Source organism: Lygodium microphyllum, chromosome 12 (assembly GCF_053477565.2).
Source record: "Lygodium microphyllum isolate KBCC chromosome 12, Lygodium_microphyllum_v1.1.10, whole genome shotgun sequence".
In the NCBI taxonomy this organism is placed as follows: Eukaryota; Viridiplantae; Streptophyta; class Polypodiopsida; order Schizaeales; family Lygodiaceae; genus Lygodium; species Lygodium microphyllum.
Genome location: NC_141146.1, coordinates 22,589,306 through 22,613,330, shown reverse-complemented (window position 1 = coordinate 22,613,330; position 24,025 = coordinate 22,589,306). Strand labels below are relative to the sequence as shown.

Below are 24,025 nucleotides of genomic sequence, written 5' to 3'. Positions count from 1 at the left end.
ATGGATTTATGATAGATATTGTTATAGGAAACATCATTGGCTCATTTTGTCCATTAAACGCACTAGATGAAGATGCAGCCACTCCATATTAACCATGAGAAATAAAATCATTTAAAGGAAAAGGAAAGACAAGAATACTTACAAGTTCTTCTTTTAGCTCCTTACCTAGTTTTGAGTTCATGAAGAAATACATGTCTTCTTTATTACTCACAAACCAAAGCTTATTTTGAAGAGTCCCTTCTTGATGAGCATCTCTCGATCCAACAAAAAATACAAAATCAATTGGCATAGAATCTGAAACAATAGAGTTCATACCTGGCATTGGGAAAAAGAAGTACTGTGGAAGTGATGTGTAACCCGAGCCAGGTTCCACTTGCAGATGGCCCATCCATAGTGGAGATTCCGAAGGTCTTGCAAGATTATTAGTTCTATGCTTACCTTCAACCTCTTGTTGAGCCCTATGCATAAGGATGAGATCATACTTGGCGGCAAAAATTTAATATGGTCGGTGGACTCCATGGTAGTCCAATGGTTCTCCGCCCATGTCAAATTGGTCAATAGCAAGCTGGGAGGCCCACTTCTAATCGTTTCTATCCATGTTTGGCTATGGAGATTGGAGCGGGTTGTGAATGTGTTCGAAGTCATTTGACCCTTCTATTGTTCCCGCTTTCATAAATTAGCTTTCCGATCAAAGGCCAAGGATTCTCAAAGAGTATCTAGCTCTGATACCATGTAAAGAAATGCTCTAAACATAAAAAACATTAAACCAATAGTACGACAAAGCACAGACTGAGAAACTCACAACACAGTTAGGGTTAGGGTTAGGGTAACTCAGAGACACTAAACGCGATGAATAATAAAGTGAATGAATAATGAATATACAGTGCTCATTCAGCAAACACACTATGAATGTGAATACTGAACCTCGAACTCATATCTCTGGGATCAAGGCAGAGGTTATGAGCTATAGAGTGTATCATACGTCGAACGGATTCCGAATCACAACAAAGGCAACCTCCAAGTATCGAACACCAGTAAACGTAGCCAAGGAAGGCTAGATCTGATGCAAACGACAATGCAAGAGAGAGAAATACTAAAAAAGCAAGTATCTGAGAAGAGAGAAAATCTGCACATCAGCTGTTAGATGCAAATATAGATGACAGAGATGAGAGAATATCAGGGCAACAGCCAAAAACTGCAAACGCAACATTCAGAGGAGAGAGAAAATCCTGGTGACAACAACCAAGAAGTGGCGACAGCATCCAACTATGGGCAATGGCATTCAACTATAGGCAACAGCTCCACAGGCCTGGCGACAGCAACAAACGCGTGCAGAAGGCTGATATAAGATGCCAAATGGTAGCAGATGGCTGGTGGAAGCCCTGCACCGCAATGTCCTCCACAAACAAAATGTGGGCAGCAAAGTTATGGCTCCTGAAACCTACAAAAACGAGATTAAGAAAGAGTGGTGGGCTGCATGTCTATTTATAGGAAGTTTGGGACACCCAAATTAGGGTTTTGCATGTGTGACACACTAATCTCTACGATTGTGTTTCTTTTTAAAATAAAATATTTTCTTCATTAATTAAGCATGTTTTGGGGTTAAAGTCAAGCTAATGCATTTTTTGTTGAATAGGCCACCCTATAGCTTTTTAGCATTAGAACCACACACCAATCAATCACCTCCTGTGGGACAAACATCTAGAGTCATCATACCAAGCACTTTAATACCATTCGTTTTTTATCAAATTTTTTGTTACACTACATGTAAACTCTCATTTTGTAAAGTCTTTGTTGTTGGTTTGGTTGTACTCCCTCTCCGTATACCCTCTATCCTCTATCTTCTCTTTTTCTCCTCTCCAAATGGCTCCTTCATGCACTTCTACGAATGATAAGTTACATAGACCTAACTATCTTATACGGAGTGCTATGCTGAAAGCTTGGTTTGTGCAAAAGCAGATTTGGTACATTGTATGTGAAGCTATTCCTCAACCTAAGCATCCTTTTCCTCTTCCCGAAGATTTTGATAAGGACAACCATGAAGAAGCTGTGCTTACATGGGATTCAGACGATGCCTATGCGTATTCTCTGTACTACTTCGGTGTATTTCTAAAGAGTTCTACCAACAGTTACCCCTTGTAGGACATCACCAAAAATATGGTCCAAACTTCAGATGTATGAAGTACCTTCCCCCATACATGCTATGATCCTTTATGGACAACTTCAACATATGAAGTTTGAGTCCAAGGACACCATTTAGTCATTTTTGCTCCATGTTACATAAGTACAAGACTAGCTTCGACACATACAGTCTGCCCTTCCAGAGGCACATCTAGTGGATACGATACTCTACAAGCTCCCCCCGGAGTTTGATGGAGTGGTGAATGCTTTGAGTGCGCAAACATCCTCTACACCTATGAGCTTCACACATATGCCCTCGATGCTGCTTGAACACAAGACATCTTTGCGTTTACAAGGGAGGCTCTCATCTCATTATGGCGGATCCAATAAGGCCTTTACAACTTTGAAGAGGGGTGACAAAAAGAATAAGTCAAAGGCCCAGTGTTATCATTGTGACGAGAAGGGCCACTTGCGGAAGGACTGCAAGGAGTTAGCAACCTCACAGAAGAAAAAGAAAGAAGCGGAATGCGGCCTCCTCCAACGCGTTATCCTCTTCCTCGAACTCTGACTCCAATCCTCCGACCAAGAAGAAGTCCACAGCATGGAAGGGCTAAACTTCTTTAGACCACGGGAAGGGCTTCATTGCCCCTTCCTCAGTTGCTTTCTAGTCCAAGTGATGTGGTCATCCCTCACAACTCTCCGGTGCCAAAGAGGGCTTTCTAGTCCAAGTGATATGGTCATCCCTCACAACTCCAGTGCCAAAGAGGGTATGCAAGGGTGGTGAGATGGAGTAGCCGAGCCTCATCTATACAAGTATACAAGTGCACAAATTCCAAAGAGGGACGTTCTTGGCGCATCAACTAAAGTCTAGCTAATTCAAATCCTGGAGCTGGGATTGACATCCAAGTTCATGATGGGTTGTTCTTTGATAGCGAGTGGAATTGGCTCCTAGTCTTGAGCTCACATGAGGAGACACTTTGGCAGTCTTGGCCAAAGGCAGGGAATCCAAAGTCACATATGTTTAGAGGCATTTTTAACAAAATAGTCTTGCATCCTACTGCGAGACATTGTTGACAGACACAGAGATCTGTTATGACTCTTCTCTACTTTCAAGAGCTAATACGATCAACATTGGCTTCAGGTTCTCTTCCACCCACTACTTGGGTATCCATGGTTCTACTCTAGTGGTTCTTTGTTTTATATAATTATCATTGTATCCTTGTATTGCATCAAATCAACCATTATTTAAGAGAGGATATTATCAATCTAGTCAGCTCATGTGTGAGTCTGAGCTATGCTTGACATTACTAGGTATTTTAGGCATTTTATGGTGGTCATCTTAGTGATTATTTAGGCATTTATTGCTCCTCCTCTCATTCAGTTGTCATCATTCTTCAAGTGGTCTTCCTGTTAGAGAGAGAAGCCAATGCCGATATCCACACAGCCAGTGATTCACTGCTGTATGCATTATTCTCGTGGTTGGTATATGGATTCCATTTCCCGAGCACATCTCTAAGTTCTCTTTCTTTGCAGTGTTATTTTATTCTTTTGTTCTTTTGTTCTTCTGTCTTGTGTTCAACAGTCTATTTCAGCACTTGTCTATCCTTCCATTGTTGCACCACTTCTGACAACATCTGAGCGTTGGGCACATCTAGTCAACCACTATATGGCTCGTCATCATATCCATTGTAGCAACCTAGACCATGAGCTCCAAGAGTTTAAAATCGTTGAGAGGGAGTTACTTTGTTCACAAACAAGCTGCTAACCAGATATTTCAATTTTATCCAACAAGTTATCTCACAATCCCAATTGCCACCTTCTATGAGTTTGAATGTCAACTCATGCATTTCACAAGGTTGTTTGATCAATTTCATAAGAATCCTTGATTTTCATATTTAGAGAAGGCCTTGACTTCCCAAAAGGTGAAGCAAGGTGATGGAAAGAATAGCACCAAGACTAATTTTGATAGTGAGGAGCAAAGTAACTCCCCTCCAAGAATTGAAACCAGGTTGGCAAAATATTCCCAAAAAAATAGGTATTGTCACCATTGCCAAAACTTAAAAAGCATATCATTTTGATTACAAGTGTCGCTCAAAGGCTAAGGGTAGTCCACCTAAGACTTCACCCTCTTCCCCACCTAGGATGTAACGTGTCCACTTGTATCTTCAGGGCACGTCTTAGCAGTCCATCGGAAAGGACCTCTAGAAAGCTCCGCCCGGCACTCCCATGGAATGTTACGAGGTTTGCGATCTAAGGCTTTCCGCGTTTGCCACGCAGCGGAAGTATTCCAGCCGTTCCCACTTAGGATCGACCTGAATTAGGGTTTTCCCTTATTGGTCATTTCCTAACGGCAACTAGCGTCGGACCCAAGCGAACTACTTTACGCAGAAACGCCAGGTCCGAAGCGGATTCACGCTGCACTTGGTTCAAGGAGAATGGGAAACGAGAGGGATGCAAAGCTCAACCTCTCTGCCATAAGGCATAGTCCCATTCCGTTCCCCTAAAACAGCGTAAATCGGGATCAATCGTAACTCTAGGTCAACGCTTTTGTTGTTCGTGTTCTTTGACGATCTTCCTGCTGTCCATCGTGATTTGAGAAAAGTTCCCGACCAACCGGGACCACCCATCTGTAGGACGGACCTATGGCCCATCCTCTGCACTTTCATCGGGTTGTTTTAGTTATTTAATTACCTAACACATTAGTTGGACATGTAACAATCAGCTTCTTTAATTAGCCCGTTAGGCACTGGTTCCTGTGAGAGTGCGCAATGGAAGAAGAACACGAACACAGAGGAGGAGAGAGAGAAAGCAGGGAATGAAGGAAGAAAATCTGCACTGACTGAAATGAATGCTGAATACACTGAAATGGACTGATCAGTCCCTGCACGCAGCCCAAAGCATCAATGAGGGCACCAGATCAGGCTGATGATGACGGCAGCACCGAAGACGGAGGAAGATGACGGAGTCGGAGTGTACACCTGCCAAAGAAGGAGGGAAGATGATAATACAACTGACTGCCAAGTGGGAAATGGCTATAAATAGCCAAAAAACCCAAAAACTGGCCGACCTGAAATTTGAGGCCATAAATATGTCCGACCAGCATTTAATGCTGATCCGACCAGCATTTAATGCTGGTAAAAATGCCAAGAATGCTCAGAAAAATCCCGGAAAGGGTGGACAATGTTCGGCAGGTGAGGCAAGCTGAAGAATGCAGAAACTGCCCCGGGAAATGCACATAAAATCCCGACTGGAGGAGAAAATGCACTGAAATGCAATAAACTGAGTGCTCTAGAATGAGCTACCTCCTCTGTCAAAACAAGTGATAGACAAGTCAGAGCTCCTAAAGTCCTCGTCTGACTCAGACTGAGGCTCACAGGCAGGAGATGACAAGGCATGACAAACATGACTGCTAACACCCCCTCTCAGATCCTGGATGTGGCAGAAGGCCAAGGGAGAAACGGATCCTGGGGTGGCAAGAGGAATGCCAAGGTCGATGAAGTCCGTCGATGTAGACTGCTGCTGAAGAAGCTCCTCACGATCCTGGGAATCCCCCTCTAAAACACTAGGGGCCAGGGAATCCACAGCCGCATCACCGAGATCGTCCCCCTCTGAAAGGGATGGGGGGTATGAGGGAACCACCGGAGGAGAGGGTGGGAGATGGGAAGGAACTTGTGGAATAGAAGGTGCACAAGCGGGAACGGGTGTGGGAATAGACTGCCTCGGAGGACCCTGCATCAAAGAAAGGGAATGGAGTCTGTAAAGCCCGCTCTCCTGCCAACGTGTAAATAAGACAGCTCCTGTAAAAGAATCCTCAATAACAACGGCATGCTCGGTGAAGATCACTCGTGTGCCAAGCCTCGTAAGGCCATAAACTGAGAGGAGGGGAAGGCCCAAATCCGGAACATGTAGGGCCTGTGAAAAGGAGCTCGAAGGTCGGTCGGTAAACAAAGGCAATGTGCCAACACCACTAATAGGCACCGATAAAATGTCACCAACAGTGACTGAACCCTCTGATGGACGGAGATCCTGTAACAAATCACCTCGGGGAGTCATATGACTCGAAGCACCACTGTCCACTAACCAAGGCTGCGCAGAAGACACTGCAGCCACGGAAGAAGGATCCTCCTCCAAAGCATGGATATGAAGGAACACTGACTCATGGGTAACAACGGGTGTAGAGGTAGAAGTGTTAGCAGTCATGTTTGTCATGCCTTGTCATCTCCTGCCTGTGAGCCTCAGTCTGAGTCAGACGAGGACTTTAGGAGCTCTGACTTGTCTATCACTTGTTTTGACGGAGGAGGTAGCTCATCCTAGAGCACTCAGATGTGCATTTCCCGGGGCAGTTTCTGCATTCTTCAGCATGCCTCACCTGCCGAACATTGTCCACCCTTTCCGGGATTTTTCTGAGCATTCTTGGCATTTTTACCAGCATTAAATGCTGGTCAGATCAGCATTAAATGCTGGTCGGACATATTTATGGCCTCAAATTTCAGGTCAGCCAGTTTTTGGGTTTTTTGGCTATTTATAGCCATTTTCCACTTGGCAGACAGTTGTATTATCATCTTCCCTCCTTCTTTGGCAGGTGCACACTCCGACTCCGTCATCTTCCTCCGTCTTCAGTGCTGCCGTCATCGTCAGCCTGATCTGGTGCCCTCACTGACGCTTTGGGCTGCGTGCAGGGACTGATCAGTCCATTTCAGTGTATTCAGCATTCATCTCAGTCAGTGCAGACTTTCTTCCTTCATTCTCTACTTTCTCTCTCCTCCCCTCTGTGTTCGTGTTCTTCCGTTGCGCACTCTCACATGGTATCAAAGCCGAAGGAGAGTACACGGAGCTGAGTTTTACGCGGGAGAACACCCACAACTTTGCGTTTGCTGGTCAAGACGTCTCCAACAGCTGAGGCGTCACCTTCTGCACCATTTCCTTGATCAAGGCGGCCTGTTTTGGTGTCACATATTTGCGTTTGCTGCTGGCGCCTTCTCCAGTGGCTGCCACGTCATCACCAACCTCTTCCTGCTTGCGTTTTCAGCCTGGGCGGCCCTCCTCCAGCTGGGCAACACTCCTCCAGCCTGCACCTTGCTGTTCTGGCGATTGTTCCATCTTCAAGCGGCTCTTTTCCCGCTGGCGACCTATTCCCAGGCTGCGTTTTGAGGCAGGAGGCTGTTTTTCTGTGGTGATTGCATCATTAGCATTTGCGTTTGATATCATCCTTGCGTTCTGTGCAAGGCGGCCAGCTCAGGAGCCTCTGGTGTTTGTGTTTCGACACCGGCAACCTTCCCTTGTTGTGTTTTGGTGTTTGCAGATATCGAAGATGTCTTCTCATCAGTTTACGGGCTTTGATGACTCAGATGATGAGCTTTTGTCTCGACACTCATCTGAACGGAGGCGTGATTTTTATCACGAGGACCGTCGTCCGGAGTCTATTCCTCTTTCCCGTCCCCCTTCTATTCATGTATCTCGGCGAGCCTCTTCCAGTGGGCCGAAGATGCAGCCTTTGGTACCCCCTGTACAGGTACCCGTACTTCCTCAGCTGCCCAAAGAGGACCGGTTGGATGGCTCCAACTTTTCTCTATGGTCCTGCAAGGTGGAGTGTATCTTGGACTCCTTCGATCGTTGGGAGCTTGTTTCTGTTCCTATTCCCCGGCCTAAGGTGGATCCCACATATGGGACAACTATGGATTGTGCAGCCTTATGGGATCGGCTCAATTCTAGAGCCCGATCTTTCCTCTTTCTGAGTTTGCAGGATTCTGTCCTTGTTCATGTTCACAGGTTGAAGACTGCAGCGGACGTGTGGAGCAAGCTCGCGTCTCTCTATCAACAGAAGACGTTTGCCCACCGGATCTCTCTCGAAAAGAAGTTGCGGATGCTCGCTATTGATGATAGTCCTTCCATGAAGGACCACATCAACAGATTACAGGATATGCGGGATGAGCTTGAATCCCTCGGTCGGACGATATCTTCTGAAGACATGGCTATGATTCTTTTGACTCAACTGCCATCCCCTCGGTTTCATGTCTTCTACACCAGCCTACTTACATCGAGGACCCGTGAGACGCTTCTATGGGAGGAGATATCCCCGCATGTCTTGGAGCATGACGAGCGACTCAGAGAGGTCAGTGCTAGTGGATCCGACTCCACTAGAGCCTTTGTTGCAGGTTCGGGAGGACAGAAGAAGAAGAAGACGAAGTCAAAGGCTACGAAGAAGGACAGTTCTTCACGCTCTGACTCAGATTCAGAGAGATGGCAGTGCCCACACTGTGGGAAAGGGACACATCCCGAGGAGAAATGCTGGAAGAAGTACCCTCACCTTCGTCCAGGTGCGACGGGTGGATCTACATCGGAGCCTTCTTCTACCTCTACACCAGCTGTTACCCATGAGTCAGTGTTCCTTCATATCCATGCTTTGGAGGAGAATCCTTCTTCCATGGCTGTAGTGTCTTCTGTGCAGCCTTGGTTAGTGGACAGTGGTGCTTCCGACTCCCCGAGGTGATTTGTTACAGGATCTCCGTCCATCAGAGGGTTCAGTCACTGTTGGTGACATTTTATCGGTGCCTATTAGTGGTGTTGGCACATTGCCTTTGTTTACCGACCGACCTTCGAGCTCCTTTTCACAGGCCCTACATGTTCCGGATTTGGGCCTTCCCCTCCTCTCAGTTTATGGCCTTACGAGGCTTGGCACACGAGTGATCTTCACCGAGCATGCCGTTGTTATTGAGGATTCTTTTACAGGAGCTGTCTTATTTACACGTTGGCAGGAGAGCGGGCTTTACAGACTCCATTCCCTTTCTTTGATGCAGGGTCCTCCGAGGCAGTCTATTCCCACACCCGTTCCCGCTTGTGCACCTTCTATTCCACAAGTTCCTTCCCATCTCCCACCCTCTCCTCCGGTGGTTCCCTCGTACCCCCCATCCCTTTCAGAGGGGGACGATCTCGGTGATGCGGCTGTGGATTCCCTGGCCCCTAGTGTTTTAGAGGGGGATTCCCAGGATCGTGAGGAGCTTCTTCAGCAGCAGTCTACATCGACGGACTTCATCGACCTTGGCATTCCTCTTGCCACCCCAGGATCCGTTTCTCCCTTGGCCTTCTGCCACATCCAGGATCTGAGAGGGGGTGTTAGCAGTCATGTTTGTCATGCCTTGTCATCTCCTGCCTGTGAGCCTCAGTCTGAGTCAGACGAGGACTTTAGGAGCTCTGACTTGTCTATCACTTGTTTTGACGGAGGAGGTAGCTCATCCTAGAGCACTCAGATGTGCATTTCCCGGGGCAGTTTCTGCATTCTTCAGCATGCCTCACCTGCCGGACATTGTCCACCCTTTCCGGGATTTTTCTGAGCATTCCTGGCATTTTTACCAGCATTAAATGCTGGTCGGACATATTTATGGCCTCAAATTTCAGGTCGGCCAGTTTTTGGGTTTTTTGGCTATTTATAGTCATTTTCCACTTGGCAGACAATTGTATTATCATCTTCCCTCCTTCTTTGGCAGGTGCACACTCCGACTCCGTCATCTTCCTCCGTCTTCAGTGCTGCCGTCATCATCAGCCTGATCTGGTGCCCTCACTGACGCTTCGGGCTGCGTGCAGGGACTGATCAGTCCATTTCAGTGTATTCAGCATTCATCTCAGTCAGTGCAGACTTTCTTCCTTCATTCTCTGCTTTCTCTCTCCTCTCCTCTGTGTTCGTGTTCTTCTTCCATTGCGCACTCTCACAAGAAGAAGGCTCCGATGTAGAGCCATCCTTCGCTCCTGGACGAAGGTGAGGATACTTCTTCCAGCATTTCTCCTCTGGATGTGTCCCTTTCCCACAGTGTGGGCACTTCGGTCTCTCTGAATCTGAGTCAGAGCCTGAAGAACTGTCCTTCTTCTTAGCCTTTGACTTCTTCTTCTTCTTCTTTTGTCCTCCCGAACCTGCAACAAAGGCTCTAGTGGAGTCGGATCCACTAGCACTGACCTCTCTGAGTCGCTCGTCATGCCCAAGACAAGCGGGGATAGCTCCTCCCATAGAAGCGTCTCACGGGTCCTCGATGTAAGTAGGCTAGTGTAGAAGACATCAAACCGAGGCGATGGCAGCTGAGTCAAAAGAATCATAGCCATGTCTTCAGAAGATATCGTCCGACCGAGGGATGCAAGCTCATCCCTCATATCTTGTAATCTGTTGATGTGGTCCTTCATGGAAGGACTATCATCAATAGCGAGCATCCGCAACTTCTTTTCGAGAGATATCCGGTGGGCAAACGTCTTCTATTGATAGAGAGACGCGAGCTTTCTCCACACGTCTGCTGCAGTCTTCAACCTGTGAACATGAACAAGGACAGAATCCTGCAAACTCAGAAAGAGGAAAGATCTGGCTCTAGAATTAAGCCGATCCCATAAGGCTGCACGATCCATAGATGTCCCATCTGCGGGATCCACCTGAGGCCGGGGAAATAGGAACAGAAACAAGCTCCCAAAGATCGAAGGAGTCCAAGATACACTCCACCTTGCAAGACCATAGAGAAAAGTTGGAGCCATCCAACCGGTCCTCTTTGGGCAGTTGAGGAGGTACGGGTACCTGTACAGGGGGTACCAAAGGCTGCATCTTCGGCCCACTGGAAGGGGATCGCCGAGATACATGAATAGAAGGGGGACGGGAAAGAGGAATAGACTCCGGACGACGGTCCTCGTGATAAAAATCACGCCTCCGTTCAGATGAGTGTCGAGACAAAAGCTCGTCATCTGAGTCATCAAAGCCCGTAAACTGATGAGAAGACATCTTCCAATCTGCAAAACACCAAACACCAAAGAAAACTGTGCCGAAGCCGAAGTAGGACCAGCAGTCTGGTCACCAACCACCAAAACACAGGTTGTGATAGCCTACAAACACTTAGAGCTGCAAAATGCAAAGGTAGCTGATGAAGATCACCAGAACTGAAGCCGCCAGCACCAAAACGCAGCCTGGGAGTGGGTCGCCAGCAGGAGATGAGCCGCCAGGAGTGGAAACGACCACCAGATCTGCAAAACGCAGCCTGATGATGTGTCGCCCAGCTGAAAGAAGGGGCCGCCTGATGGTAAACACAAGCAAGAGGGGTCGTTTGATGACGTGGCAGCCTCTGGAGGAGTCGTCTGCAGCAAACGCAAGAAGAATGGCCACCTGGAGGGGCCGCCTGGGCAGTTGGAGATGAGGCGACAGCAGCAGAAGAGGGGTGAGGTATCTCTCCACAAGGTTAGGTCCTTCGTGCTCTCAGTCAGGCTCTGATACCATGTGAGAGTGCGCAACGGAAGAAGAACACGAACACAGAGGAGGAGAGAGAGAAAGCAGGGAATGAAGGAAGAAAATCTGCACTGACTGAAATGAATGCTGAATACAATGAAATGCACTGATCAGTCCCTGCACGCAGCCCAAAGCGTCAGTGAGGGCACCAGATCAGGCTGATGATGACGGCAGCACCGAAGACGGAGGAAGATGACGGAGTCGGAGTGTGCACCTGCCAAAGAAGGAGGGAAGATGATAATACAACTGACTGCCAAGTGGGAAATGGCTATAAATAGCCAAAAAACCCAAAAACTGGCCGACCTGAAATTTGAGGCCATAAATATGTCCGACCAGCATTTAATGCTGATCCGACCAGCATTTAATGCTGATCCGACCAGCATTTAATGCTGGTAAAAATGCCAAGAATGCTCAGAAAAATCCCGGAAAGGGTGGACAATGTCCGGCAGGTGAGGCAAGCTGAAGAATGCAGAAACTGCCCCGGGAAATGCACATAAAATCCCGACTGGAGGAGAAAATGCACTGAAATGCAATAAACTGAGTGCTCTAGAATGAGCTACCTCCTCCGTCAAAACAAGTGATAGACAAGTCAGAGCTCCTAAAGTCCTCATCTGACTCAGACTGAGGCTCACAGGCAGGAGATGACAAGGCATGACAAACATGACTGCTAACAGTTCCTTCACGTAATCATATCACTTGACGTAGAAAAACAATATCAGACAAGTTCCTTATTAACAGGTTATCATATTTATCTTTGAAATACAAAAAGTCCAGCCCGTAGGCTTATCCACAGTCCGCACGAAGGCTATCCAACAATCCACAGGGATTACCAATCCAAGTTTCCGCCCGTAGACTAGTATGCGGGCCTCGAGATCCAATCCCGAGTCACGTTAGCCTCTTGTGCAGGTCCCGGAAGGCGAGGGATTTACGGCCAGAGCTCCCCCTGGAAGCTAAGCGTCCTCCTACTCCAAGTAGCGCTCAACGGAGAGACCTCTTGCAGCAGGTTCGGTCCACTTTCCCAACGCGGTTAACAACCCCCTTGGTTAGGGTCAGGCAAGCAGTCGGGGGTAACTGAAGCTGCATCTCCCCTCAGGCCTTCAACCTGAAGTATAGATATCCATTTATCTTTTAATTCATTGATCAAACAAAGTCAAACAGTGCTTTAAAATCTGTAGCAAGCACAAACATTTCCATTGATCGTTTTTGTTGGCAAATTGCTAAGGAATGAATCCTTCCTTTCGAATGCGTCCTGCACTCGATCCGGGATGACTTGCAACTTGGCAAGATCCCCTATATCCTGGGTTAGGGCGTACCCTATTAACCCGACTTGGCCAAACCTTAAGTTCATAGGTTATTTCAGTTTATCGACTGGTCATTAGCTTCCAATCAATCTTCTTTACTCAAGAAAGATACTAAATTGGGATGATTATTCATCCTCTTGCAAGATAACTTGCGTAAGGACTTGCCATCCTCGTTGCGAGAATTTGGCCATTCCCTTGTGATCCAATCACAAGATCATATGACTCCACACTTGTTACACAAGTGTCGCATTGAATGGAGTCACGAAACAATCTATTCCTGATTACATTAGGCTAACGTCGTTAGACCTAGGGTTTCCAAGTTCCATCTTGTAAGATTCTTAGGGACAAACCCTAGCTCACTTTCAAAATATGTTTCACTGTCCCTACGTTTCGGTGAAAGTGGGCAAGTATTTAGGGTATAGGAGTTTCAATTTTTGCAATACGTAGCGATTAGGTTACGTATTAATTCCTAGTGAATTTATTGGAATTTAACCCATTCTAAATGAGTACTCCGCGGTTTTTAGATTTATGCCACTCTAGAATATAGCTACATTATCATTTCATAAACACATGACTCGTTGTCTACGCGTAAATTGCTCTTTCAACCCTAACTTGTCGATTTAAGGTCAGACATAGATTAGGTTAATTCCAACTAATCTTCCTATAACTTGCGAATAAAATTCATGCTAAACAAGCAACCTTTTTCTTGATAGTTTATGCAGTTGATAACGATAATTTGCCTAGAGTTATGCATCGTAAGAATCATTTCATGACTTGCACTTTCCATGATGATTCATTGCGAAGAGGATATGGGTTAATAGTGCGATATGCAGTTTATACTTCTAGGCTTAAACGAAGTATACTATTTTAATGTACAATAATCTAGTTTATAATTCATTTCAATGCATAAAGCTATTTACTAGAAATGCATTTATGCTTCCTTTATTTTGCATGTTTTATTGAAAGTATCAATGACTAAGTTCCTTCGTCGTGAGCATTTAGGACAAAAATATATCCTATTTCTAACGATTAACCTTGCATGATTGAAATACAACAATACCAAATAAAAATTAGGAAGGAAAACCTGGGCTTGGGGTGAGATGTCCACGTGGATGCTGGGAGATGACCCTCCCGCGGGGCTGCGCTTTGGACTTTCTTAGGAGGCATCGCAATTGTAGATTTTCAGTCGTTGATGCTGCTTTGCGAATTTCCTTCTTAAGTTTTACCGTCCTTTACAAGTTTCTTTTGCTACCCTTCGTGGAGACTCTTTGAAGGGATGGGTGTGTGGAAGAGGGAAGAACCACGGAAAGGGGTCAAAAATCCGGGAAGGGGTATTGTGAAAATCCTCCGCAAGTAGGGCTCGTTTTTACACAGGAAGAAGAGCTAAGGGGAGTTCAAGGGGGGAAATTCAAGGAGGGGAAAGAAAAAGGGTTAAGGGGCCCTTAGGAGGAATTCCAGGGGGTGGACTTAAGGCTATAAGAAAAGGGCCTAAGGGGGGGAAATTTAAAGCATGGGAGGAAAATTAAGACCTTTAAGGTCAACTTTTGTTGCGGGGAGAAAAGGGGGGGCTTGTGAAGCCTAAGGGGGAATTTTAGGGGGGTACCTTCAAAGCCCACGGGAAGGGCTTAAGAGAGATTAAAAACACAAGGGGACGGGGGGAGGGGGGGGGGGGGGGTTAATAAGACCTTTAAGATCTGAGTTCTTTTGGGGGGAAAAGGAGGCTTATAAAGCCCCCTTAGAAGCTTCCCCTCAAAAGCTTCTACAACTTCTTTAAGACACGTGGCAGGAGGGGGAAATCAAAACCAACACCGAAGGCGGCGTTCTGACGGCTGGGGCGCAGTTTACGACTGTAGAGGGCGACGGATTGCGACGGCGTCTCCTCCTTCAGCAGCACCACGGCAGTCCTCCCCTCGCCCTCAAGTGGTACAGGCACAGTCCTCCTTGACTTCTCCCTCCCTCAAAGCCTTATCTCCCTCACTCATAGCCCAGAATGGTGTCATGGCGGCCCACCCTCCTTTCCTCTTCTCATTCTCTTTGGCGTTGCTGGTCTCAACTGCGTCGACGCGGCTACTTAGAAGCAGACCGCAAATCAGAACCAGGACTACGGCTAGCAAGACCAGACGATGGTGGATCGTAACCTCCTTTTTTTTTCATCCTCCCCTCCCTTCCCTCTACTAAGGTTTTATAGGCAAGGGAGAGGGATCTCCCCTCCCTTGCGTGTCGTCGTGCATGGGTACAGGCTTTGGCAAGCTCCAGCAAGGAGCTTGCCCACCTTACTAATCCCCTCTTCCTCGAGGAGAGGGGAAATTTAAAAAAATTTGCTTTTATGGAAAAGATAATTCCATTATCTTCTAGTGGCCAGTTCACGCGAAGCCATCGGAATATTACATAGGAACTCCAACACATCAAGCAAGGGCACCTCTATCCCACTTCTACCTCATTTTAACGAGTCTAGCTTTACAACTTGGTCTAATTTGATGCGGCATGTCTTGGATTTCAAGGCTTGTGGGAACTTATTCAAGGACAAGAACCCTAGATTGACCCCCACTAGTTCTCATACAAGGTAGTTCGCTCTTGGAAGAGCCAAAATGCCATAGCTATAGTCGAGTTGATGCAAGGTCTTATGCCTGAATTTCACTCAACTTCAACACTTTGGCCTTGCATCTGAGCATTGGGCACATCTAGTCAACCACTATACAGCTTGTGATCATATCCACTATATCAACCTACACCATGAGCTCCAAGAGTTCAAAATCATTGATAGGAATGATTTAACTATCAAGTTTTCTGAGTATTGGCGATTAGGAACTGAATTTGCCACAATTGGCTTACAAAGTTAGCCAACGATTAAGTTACTTTGCTCAAGAACAAGCTACAAACCAAAAATTTCAATTTTATCCTGCAAGTATCTCATAGTCCTTGTTACCCACCTTCTATAAGTTTGAATATCGACTCGTACATTTCGCAAGGCTGTTTGATCAATTTCATAAGAATTCCCAATTTTTATATTTAGAGGGGGCCTTGACTTCCCAAAAGGTGAAGCAAGGGCTGGAAAGAATAACACCAAGACTAATTTTGATAGTGAGGAGCAAAGTAACTCCCCTCCAAGAATTAAAACCAAGTTGGCAAAATATTCCCAAAAAAAGTAGATATAGTCACCATTGCCAAAAGGTTGATTGACAAGTGTTGCTCAAAGGCCAAGGGCAATCTGCTTAAGACTTGACCCTCTTTCCCACCTAGAAACTCAAGCACATTAGGCAAGGTCGAATCTGCGTATGTGGGAATTTTTCTTTTGTTGGGAATTGGCATTCAAGGCATATAGTCCCAGGTTAGGTTAGGTGTGTCTGGGGAGGTCCAAGTAGTTGTTTGCCTCCTATGAAAACATTATCGAGCACGAAGAATTGTTTTAGAAAGTAGTCCTAGTAACCCTGTTCTGCTAGCCTACTAGGCACCTGTTTCTAGGAGTATTCATGAAGGGTCAGTTGGTACTATATTATGATGCTCATCTCGTGAGTTATTCCCCGGCAAGCTAGAGCCCAAATGGGATGGCCCATATAAGATTGTTTGTATAGGAAAGGGTGGCTCTACAACCCTTCTAGCGGATTTGCAAGGGGTAGAGTTTAAAAATAAAGTGAACTTCAATAAATTGAAGCCTTTCTATGTGTAAGGGCTGACGTCGAACTTGGTGCCTTTGCAAGTCCTTCAAGATCCAGCTTAAACTGCAATAGGTGCCAAGGCATTCAGATGGGTAGAATCATTCCTTATCTTGAACATTAGTGTTTAGAGCAGTGTCACCACCAAGATCGAGTGATCCGGTGGAGTAAAGGTTATCATATTTTTGAGTGGCAAGACGGATCTTTTACATGGGATATTAAGGTCTACTACCATCATTGTCATAGGATTCTTGTTAGCATCTCTATTGAGTTTGAGGAGGAAGAAGGGATTGTACATGTTATACATCTTCTCTCTTGGCTCGATTGACTATCATACATAGTACGAGTAGGCTGATCGGTATGGTGTGGCCTATCAATGAAGAATGAGTCTATGCTTTGTATTTTGACAGAGCTTCTCGAGGGCCCGCTAAGCATGCAAGTGTCGAGGTGGTCATTAAAAATCCTCGACGTAGAATTGTTATGAAAATGGGAGTATATTTAGGAAACTCTTTTACTAATAATGTGGCAAAATACAAGGCCTTAATTATGGGGTTAAAAGTAACCTGACGTGGTAGTATCCACCGTTTATTACTAGTGAAATGCGACTTGCAACTAGTGATCAACCAATTGAATAGGACCTACAATGTGAGGGATCCCATTCTACAGATGTACCATTGCGCAGCCTTGGATATGTGGCATATTTTTGAGAGAGTGACTTGCTGGCTAATTCCCCGACAGTGGAATCGCTTTGTGGATTCCCTAGCCAATTATACTTTTGTTGAAGATGTTTCTTTTCAACTGTGGACCTGAGGGGCTCTTACAATTGCCTTTAGATATTAGCCCAAGACTACTATGGGGACTTCTTGCTGACACAACCTATTTTGGCCGCCGATGGCTAGTTTGGGTTATGAGTCGGGTAGCAATTGATCACCTTCCTAGTTTGTCATGGATGAATAGGATCGTTCAATATCATATTCGTCAAATACCCCTTGCCATATATGCAGGGGTTGGTCAATAATTTGATGCAGTTGGCTCTCCTCTTCTTCTCTCTGTATCTCCCTTATCATGGCTCCTCCTAATGGTCCGCATGTAACCATTATTTACTCATCTACAAGTGTTCTATTGGAGACTTCTTGTGCTCACCTTTAGGTTTCTGGGAGGATGCTATCTCTTGGTACTTCAGCAGTTCCAATTTCAAAGAGGGGTGTCATACAGTAAAAGAAGAAAAGTCTCAATACTATTACTGTAGCAAGAAGGAAGGACTGCAGGCATTAGCAGCTTCACACCAAGAGCAAGTGCGGACAGTGATGACGGGGGACGACTCTCTCAGCAAGTCTTCCTCATCTCCAAGTCTAGGTTTCAACTCCAACTATGTGGCCCCAGCACTAGCTGCAAGGGCCTCTCTTCCAGGTTTCTAGTACAGATGATGCGGTCATCCCTCACAACTCTCCAATATCAAAGAGGAAGTGTAAGAGGGTGGTGCAATGGGTTTGGTATACCTCATCTATACAAGTATACAAGTGCATAAGTTCCCAGGAGGGGTTTTCCTGACACATCACCCGAAGTCTGGCAGGTTCAAATCCTAGAGTTGGGATTGACATCCAGATTCATGATGAGTTGGGCAAAGAGCGAGATTGGCTCCTAGTCTAAGCTCACATGAGGGGACACTTTGGCGGTGCCAAAGACGAGGAATCCAAGGTCACATATGTTTAGAGGAATTGTTAACAAGATGGTCTTGTATACTATTGCGAGACATTGTTGACAGATATTGAGAGCTGCTATAATTCTTCTCTATTTTCAAGAGCTAATATGATCAACATAAGTTCTCTCCGAGGCACCTTGGTGGTGACTTGTGCATCCATTGCTTGAGTATCCATGGTTCTACTCTAGTGGGCCTTGTTGCATGTACTATGATGGGACATGATCATTGTATATTGTATTCTATCAGATCACCCATGATCTGAGAAAGTGTGTTAGTAGATATGTCAATTCATGGCTAAGTCTGTACATGTGTTTCAATAGACTAGGGCACTAGTCTATTTCCTAGATTATTTAGGCATTTTATCTGACACTTTATGATGCCTATTTTAGCATTTATTGCTGGTCGACTTGACATCATTTATGGCATTATTTTTGCCTATTTACTCAACCTCCTCCTCCACAGTCATCATGCATCATCTATCATTTATCATCTGACATGTTTTGGTGAAGGGAGAGGAGCAAGTGGCAATGCCTTCACAACCGGTGACTCACATTGGTTCTGCACTATCTCATATCTTGGTATATGGATTCCATTTTCCGAGTATCTTTTTGCTTCTGAGTTCTTTATGCAGTGTCCTTTCTTTTGCAATGCTTCTCTTTCTCTTTCCTTTGTTCAACAGTCTATTATAACAATTTTCCACCCTTCCATCATTGCATCCATTTCTAACACTTATCTGGTATTTTTTGCTTGTCTTTTCAAAGTAAGCAGTAATCCCTGCAAGACGTACAAGTTTAAACGGAGCTGAGACTTGGATTGTTCAGCACTTCTTATCTTGGTTGCCCTTCCTTGATGGAGCTTCACACTTTGGACCGACATGGAGTCTTCTCCTTCTGAGGCCAAATTCTTGCCTTTCTTAAGGCAACCTTGGAGGCCATTCATTTCACAAGTTTTCAACTAGACATGCATCTCACTCTTCTTCTTTGGGTGTTTCTCCCTTCCCCCATTGGCATCGACGTCTTGGGGTGAGAGGCATGTGTACTCCTTCCATCGTCTGGTGGTGAGAAGGGGCGGTATGCTTCTCTCATTGCTTACAAGATCTTGGTTCTTCACACCGTTGTATCACCATCTACTCACATCTTGATGATCATGAATGTAAAAGCCTAGTCCATCATGCATAAAGGAAGTACTCACCACAATAAAGTAGATCAAGAGTTATGTGCTCCACGTACACCTTGTACTGCTTGGGCAAGTGAGTGATTCCCCTATGAGGACACTCCATGGTACAAGGAAATAGGTCAGAGAGTGGTCAACTTGGATCCACCATATTCGCGGCACTCACATGGCAATCTCTATGGTAGTATTCTCTCCATGGCAACATATATACTCTCCATATTTTCCTCCTCACCAGCACCCACAAGTACATAGTAGCCAGGAGTTTTGAAAACAAAGTAGGAAATAGATTTCAAACAAGTTTCCTACAATATTGATTTTTAGGAAATGTCTGAAAAACGTTTCTAACTTACATAGTACAATATGTGGGTTATAGAATCCATATACATGAAATACTCAAAGAAATAATTCTACATGTCCATTATCTATATAACCAATGATCAAATCATACACTATAAGCATGCAAACAATGTCAACCTTCAAGAAAATAGTTGTTATAGACCATTTCTAAATCACATTTCAATCTATAACTATTAACAATGGTCCACTAACTTTGGTAGGCCAATTGTGGCAAATTTTTTCAAGTAGACGCCATACTCTACCAGCTTGATAGTCAAATCATCACTTTAGTGATTTTGAACCCTTGGAGTTTATAGTCAAGGTTGAACGTCAGGTACAACCACAAGCCCATAGTGGTCGACGAGTTGCACACAATGTTCAGATGCAAGGATCAAAGTACTGAAGTTGGAAGTCGGGCATGAGACCTTGCATGAGCTCAACTTTGGCGGCGTCTCTTCTCTTCTAAGAGCCAAACTACCGCATTTAAATACCCATCAAGAATCAAGTTGGAATTTCTGACCTTAAACAAGTTTCCACAAGCCTTGGGAATCCAAGGCATGTCACATCAAATTCCACCAAGTGGTAAAGTTAGACCCAATTGAAACATCTCTTATCAGTAAACACATTCTTGGTTGATGCAAATGTATGGATGGCTATGTAAGGAGTCCGATAAGTGGGTGGCCTAGAATAAATTGTGAGTGGCTATGCGCTATATGTGGTATTTAAGTGTTGAGTCCTAACAAGGTGACTCTAGGTGTTTGCCCCAAGTTTAGGTGACTAACCAATGTGTAATACTCATGTGAAAAAGATGCACCTTGACCCACTAGTATTGACATGCTGGCAAATTGTATGGCCCCCTATAAGATGGGAGGGACAAGTGGAACTTGGCACACATGGGTGAGATACCCTTGCATATAATTTCTATCCATCCACACAACACCATAGTGATGTCTCCTAAACCTGTTGGATAGAAAAGACCATGGTGGGTGTGCTCTTGAAGAATCAAAGAATCCTCATAAAAACTTGCCAATGACCTTTCTTGGGCTTACTCAAAACCCTGTAAGTAGACCTACAAAAAAGCAAAGATCAAGTGTGGGCGTTAAGTAACCAAATCTAAGATCCAACAAGCCATCAATAGCTAGAAGCATCAATAGCAAAAGAATCTCCAATTAGGCTCCATAAGAGTACAAATGGAACAACAAGCTGTCATCCCAAAGGCAACCAAGAGCTCCTAGACATAACACCGTTGAGTGAGAGAGATCCCCCTCTCACTTTGCCATATTTCATGGCCAAAGAAAAAATAAAGTAGACCTATATCAATCATCTCAAACTTTTGATTTAGGGCATCCTTAGTCTACTACACCATCTGTGTGGTCCCCTATCTAAATGAGGTTGTCCACATAAAACACAAACACCAAGGTCCAGCCAATTGGGGTATGGACATACAAATTGACATTGGAGTTCGATATCCAATACCTCATACTTTTCCAAAGAAAGCTATCAATTTTCATATTCCAAGCCCAAGCTTACAGTACTCCACAATGACTATGTCATCCAATATCTTCTCTTGCATGTACTAATATTGGATCTCAATTTGCTTAGTTCATGCATGAGACACCACGTTCTAAGTAATAGCTATGCAGCTCTAGTTGTCATATAGGATATAAGTAGTATGCAAAAGAAAGAGCCACCATCAATTGCTTCTTGCTCCTCAAAGCAACAGTACTTGTACAATGTACCAAGTAAGAAGTAATAGCTCGTATGGATCACTACTGATCAACATCTATGGCCCAACTGGAGTCGATCCAACCACACAACACCAAAGTGGTGTAACATGTCAACATGAGCTCACACCCATGTAAAGTTTACAAACACTGCAGTCTAGCTACCTGAGATGTGGGTGTACAAATTGGGACTAAAATCCAATCCCCAATATCCTAACCTTTGCTTATCAATCTTCTCATTCCAAGCACAAGGAGCTTGTTAAAGGCCATAGACAACCTTCTAAAGCTTGTATACATCCTTTGCCAACCAACCCAAAGAACCCCCCTAATTATTCAACATAGATTTCATCCTTCAAGTCTTCGTTTGGCAACGCAGGTTTTACATCTAGCTAACAAACCTACCATTTTGGTATATTAATGATTGTTCACAAGAAGTTTCAGCCTGTATTGGTCAAAAATGATGTACTTGGCGACTTCTGGTGGTTGAAATTATGCATAAGGGGGAGCTCTTATGATGAATGATGTCTCACATATGCGTGATTTATAGAGACAATTGCGATTGTGCCTCTAATCAACTATAAGCAGGTCCAGCTAGGCTGAAAAGGACCAACATGTTAACACAAAAGTGCCGCCTATTGCTTGACTTCCAATTGACTTGCTGCCTATGCTGCCCAACTTTCCAACTTAGTTGCCTGACTATCCTCTACCTACCCACTTGCCTACTCGACCATCTAGGAGTTGATCCTCTAACACTTGCTACCCCTTCCATTGCACTTATATGCAAATACTCTCTAAGCATCTAACAACATTACTTCTCTTATTTGCCCACCTCCTCCTAGTTCTATCCTCCATATATTGCACAATTTTTTACTACATTCTTGGTGGACCTAACATTAGTAGCAAATATTGTTACTAATTATGGCAAAGTGCAACATTATACTTTGTGTGGTAACAATGGAAAAAGTGCAACTTTATACTTTGTGTTTCTAGCCGTTGCCCTACCTACATGATTCTTGGCCTTTTGTTCTTCATTTAGGTACTCTGTAGGTTGGAGCTTTACCATTGCATTACCTAGGGTGGCACATGACAACTTGTTACTTGTTCAATTGGCAAGGTATCTTTCAAGTGCTCCTTGATAGGTAAAATGCTTTACCTTGGTGACTTTCCATGTACTCCAAGCAAAACCCTTCCTTAGCTTTCTACTTCAAGGTGATCGCCTCAAACAATATCCTAGATTCTTTGGATTAATGCCCAAGCACGTCCATCTTAGATTGCAAACCACATTTCATCTCCTATGCAAAGGGTGATCTTTCTTCTTCAAAGTTTTCAACGAGTTCCAATTTGGGAAACGTGTAAGGGTGCTAGTCTTTTGATGCCTCCTGGCTACAGAATATGTTGCAGCCTTCTACACTTCTCTAAGTGCGGACATAGCCACAAGATGCTTAATAGCCTTTGTGCCCTAGACGCCTTCTCATCTTCCTTGTACACATCTCATTGCTCTTGCTTTAACTAATGGGAGTCCGATATGATGTACTATAATGTGGCCACATCTCATTGATCTTGCTTCATACAGGACATACTATTGGGTTGGGAGGTTTTTAATATTGTGCTCAACGGATGTGGGGGGATATCAGTATTGTAACTACCTTTGTAACTTCTCTAACTTTCAAAGCTATCAAGTTCAGACCTCAAGCCTTGATAAATGGTTCTTCCAAACACACAAAAGCATGCAGTAGCTCTGATAAATGGTTCTTCAAAACACACAAAAGCATGCAGTTCCCTCCTGACATTCCAAACCTCCGTGAAGAAAGTTACATACGCGGCCAGACGAGAGAATGGATGCCAGCGATGAAGCGATGCTTGGCTTTTCTGCCACCTGTTGTGGAGGAAACCAACTTCAGTGAAAAGAATGGAGATGTTACACATGGCACGTACCAAACCAGACGATTTCTGCGACGTATAAGCTCGCCCATACCATCAAGACTGTCGGAGCCATGTGGGCATCGACGTCTGCCCCGATTGCGCAAGAGGCACCGGCTTCTAAGTTCTCAAGTACACTCCCTTTCTTTCAGTCAGAGAGTAGGACCTTCTTATGTCAAAAGAGTCTTTACTCTGTTTTTTTTTTTGAATTATAAATATAATAATAATAACAAATAAGGTGCCAATAGACATGTATTTACTCTTCTCTTTAATTTTCATATACTTGGCCTTTTCTCAGACCTTTTCACTAGTGTCTAGGAAGGTATTCAGGCTACCACCTGGGCTGCCAAGAAATATGGCATAGATTAGGTTGTATTGAGGTGGAGAGCTTTGGATGATGCTACCAAATGTAGAGAGTATCTATTGGTTACTATCATTGTTTGTCTTTATAATATCACTCTTATAACAAGATGTTAAAGATTTCATTGTAGTTGAAGAAGGATGTAAAGTTGGGGTAATTAAGATGCATCGAAAGAATCATGGCTTTTAGAGAGGGATGCTCCTACTTCTACATTTTACATTCTCTCCAAATAGCAAAGGAAAATAAATGATTTTAGTAATCATGACATTTGATACTTAGATGATGTGTTGATTTTCAAAGGTTTTTGTAAAGCATCTATCTAGCATTGTCAGTTGCTCACACCGCTTGTTGAGCCTAACTATGAGTAGGCGTTTGGAGTTTTGACCACCACTTAGAGAAGTGGTTGCCCGTAAAATTGAACCATAATTGGCTTGGCCTTTCTCAAAAGATAAGTTGCACTATTAGAATGATGAGAAAAGGAAACTAT

At 44.6% G+C, this 24,025-nt stretch overlaps 1 protein-coding gene across 1 annotated transcript in view; it reads right to left on the bottom strand.

Annotated features, from left to right (window-relative positions):
• LOC148027539 (DNA topoisomerase, type IA, core) overlaps nt 1–23,340 on the bottom strand; it is a 156,702-nt gene extending 133,362 nt beyond the window's left edge. The window contains exons 1-2 of the mRNA XM_087689265.1: nt 23,233–23,340; nt 23,077–23,133 (exon numbers count right to left, since the gene is read on the bottom strand). Of these exons, the coding sequence (XP_087545391.1) occupies nt 23,077–23,133; nt 23,233–23,253 (78 nt within the window). The 5' untranslated portion in view covers nt 23,254–23,340. The remainder of the gene's footprint in view (nt 1–23,076; nt 23,134–23,232) is intronic.
• Nucleotides 23,341–24,025: the final 685 nt, after the last annotated feature.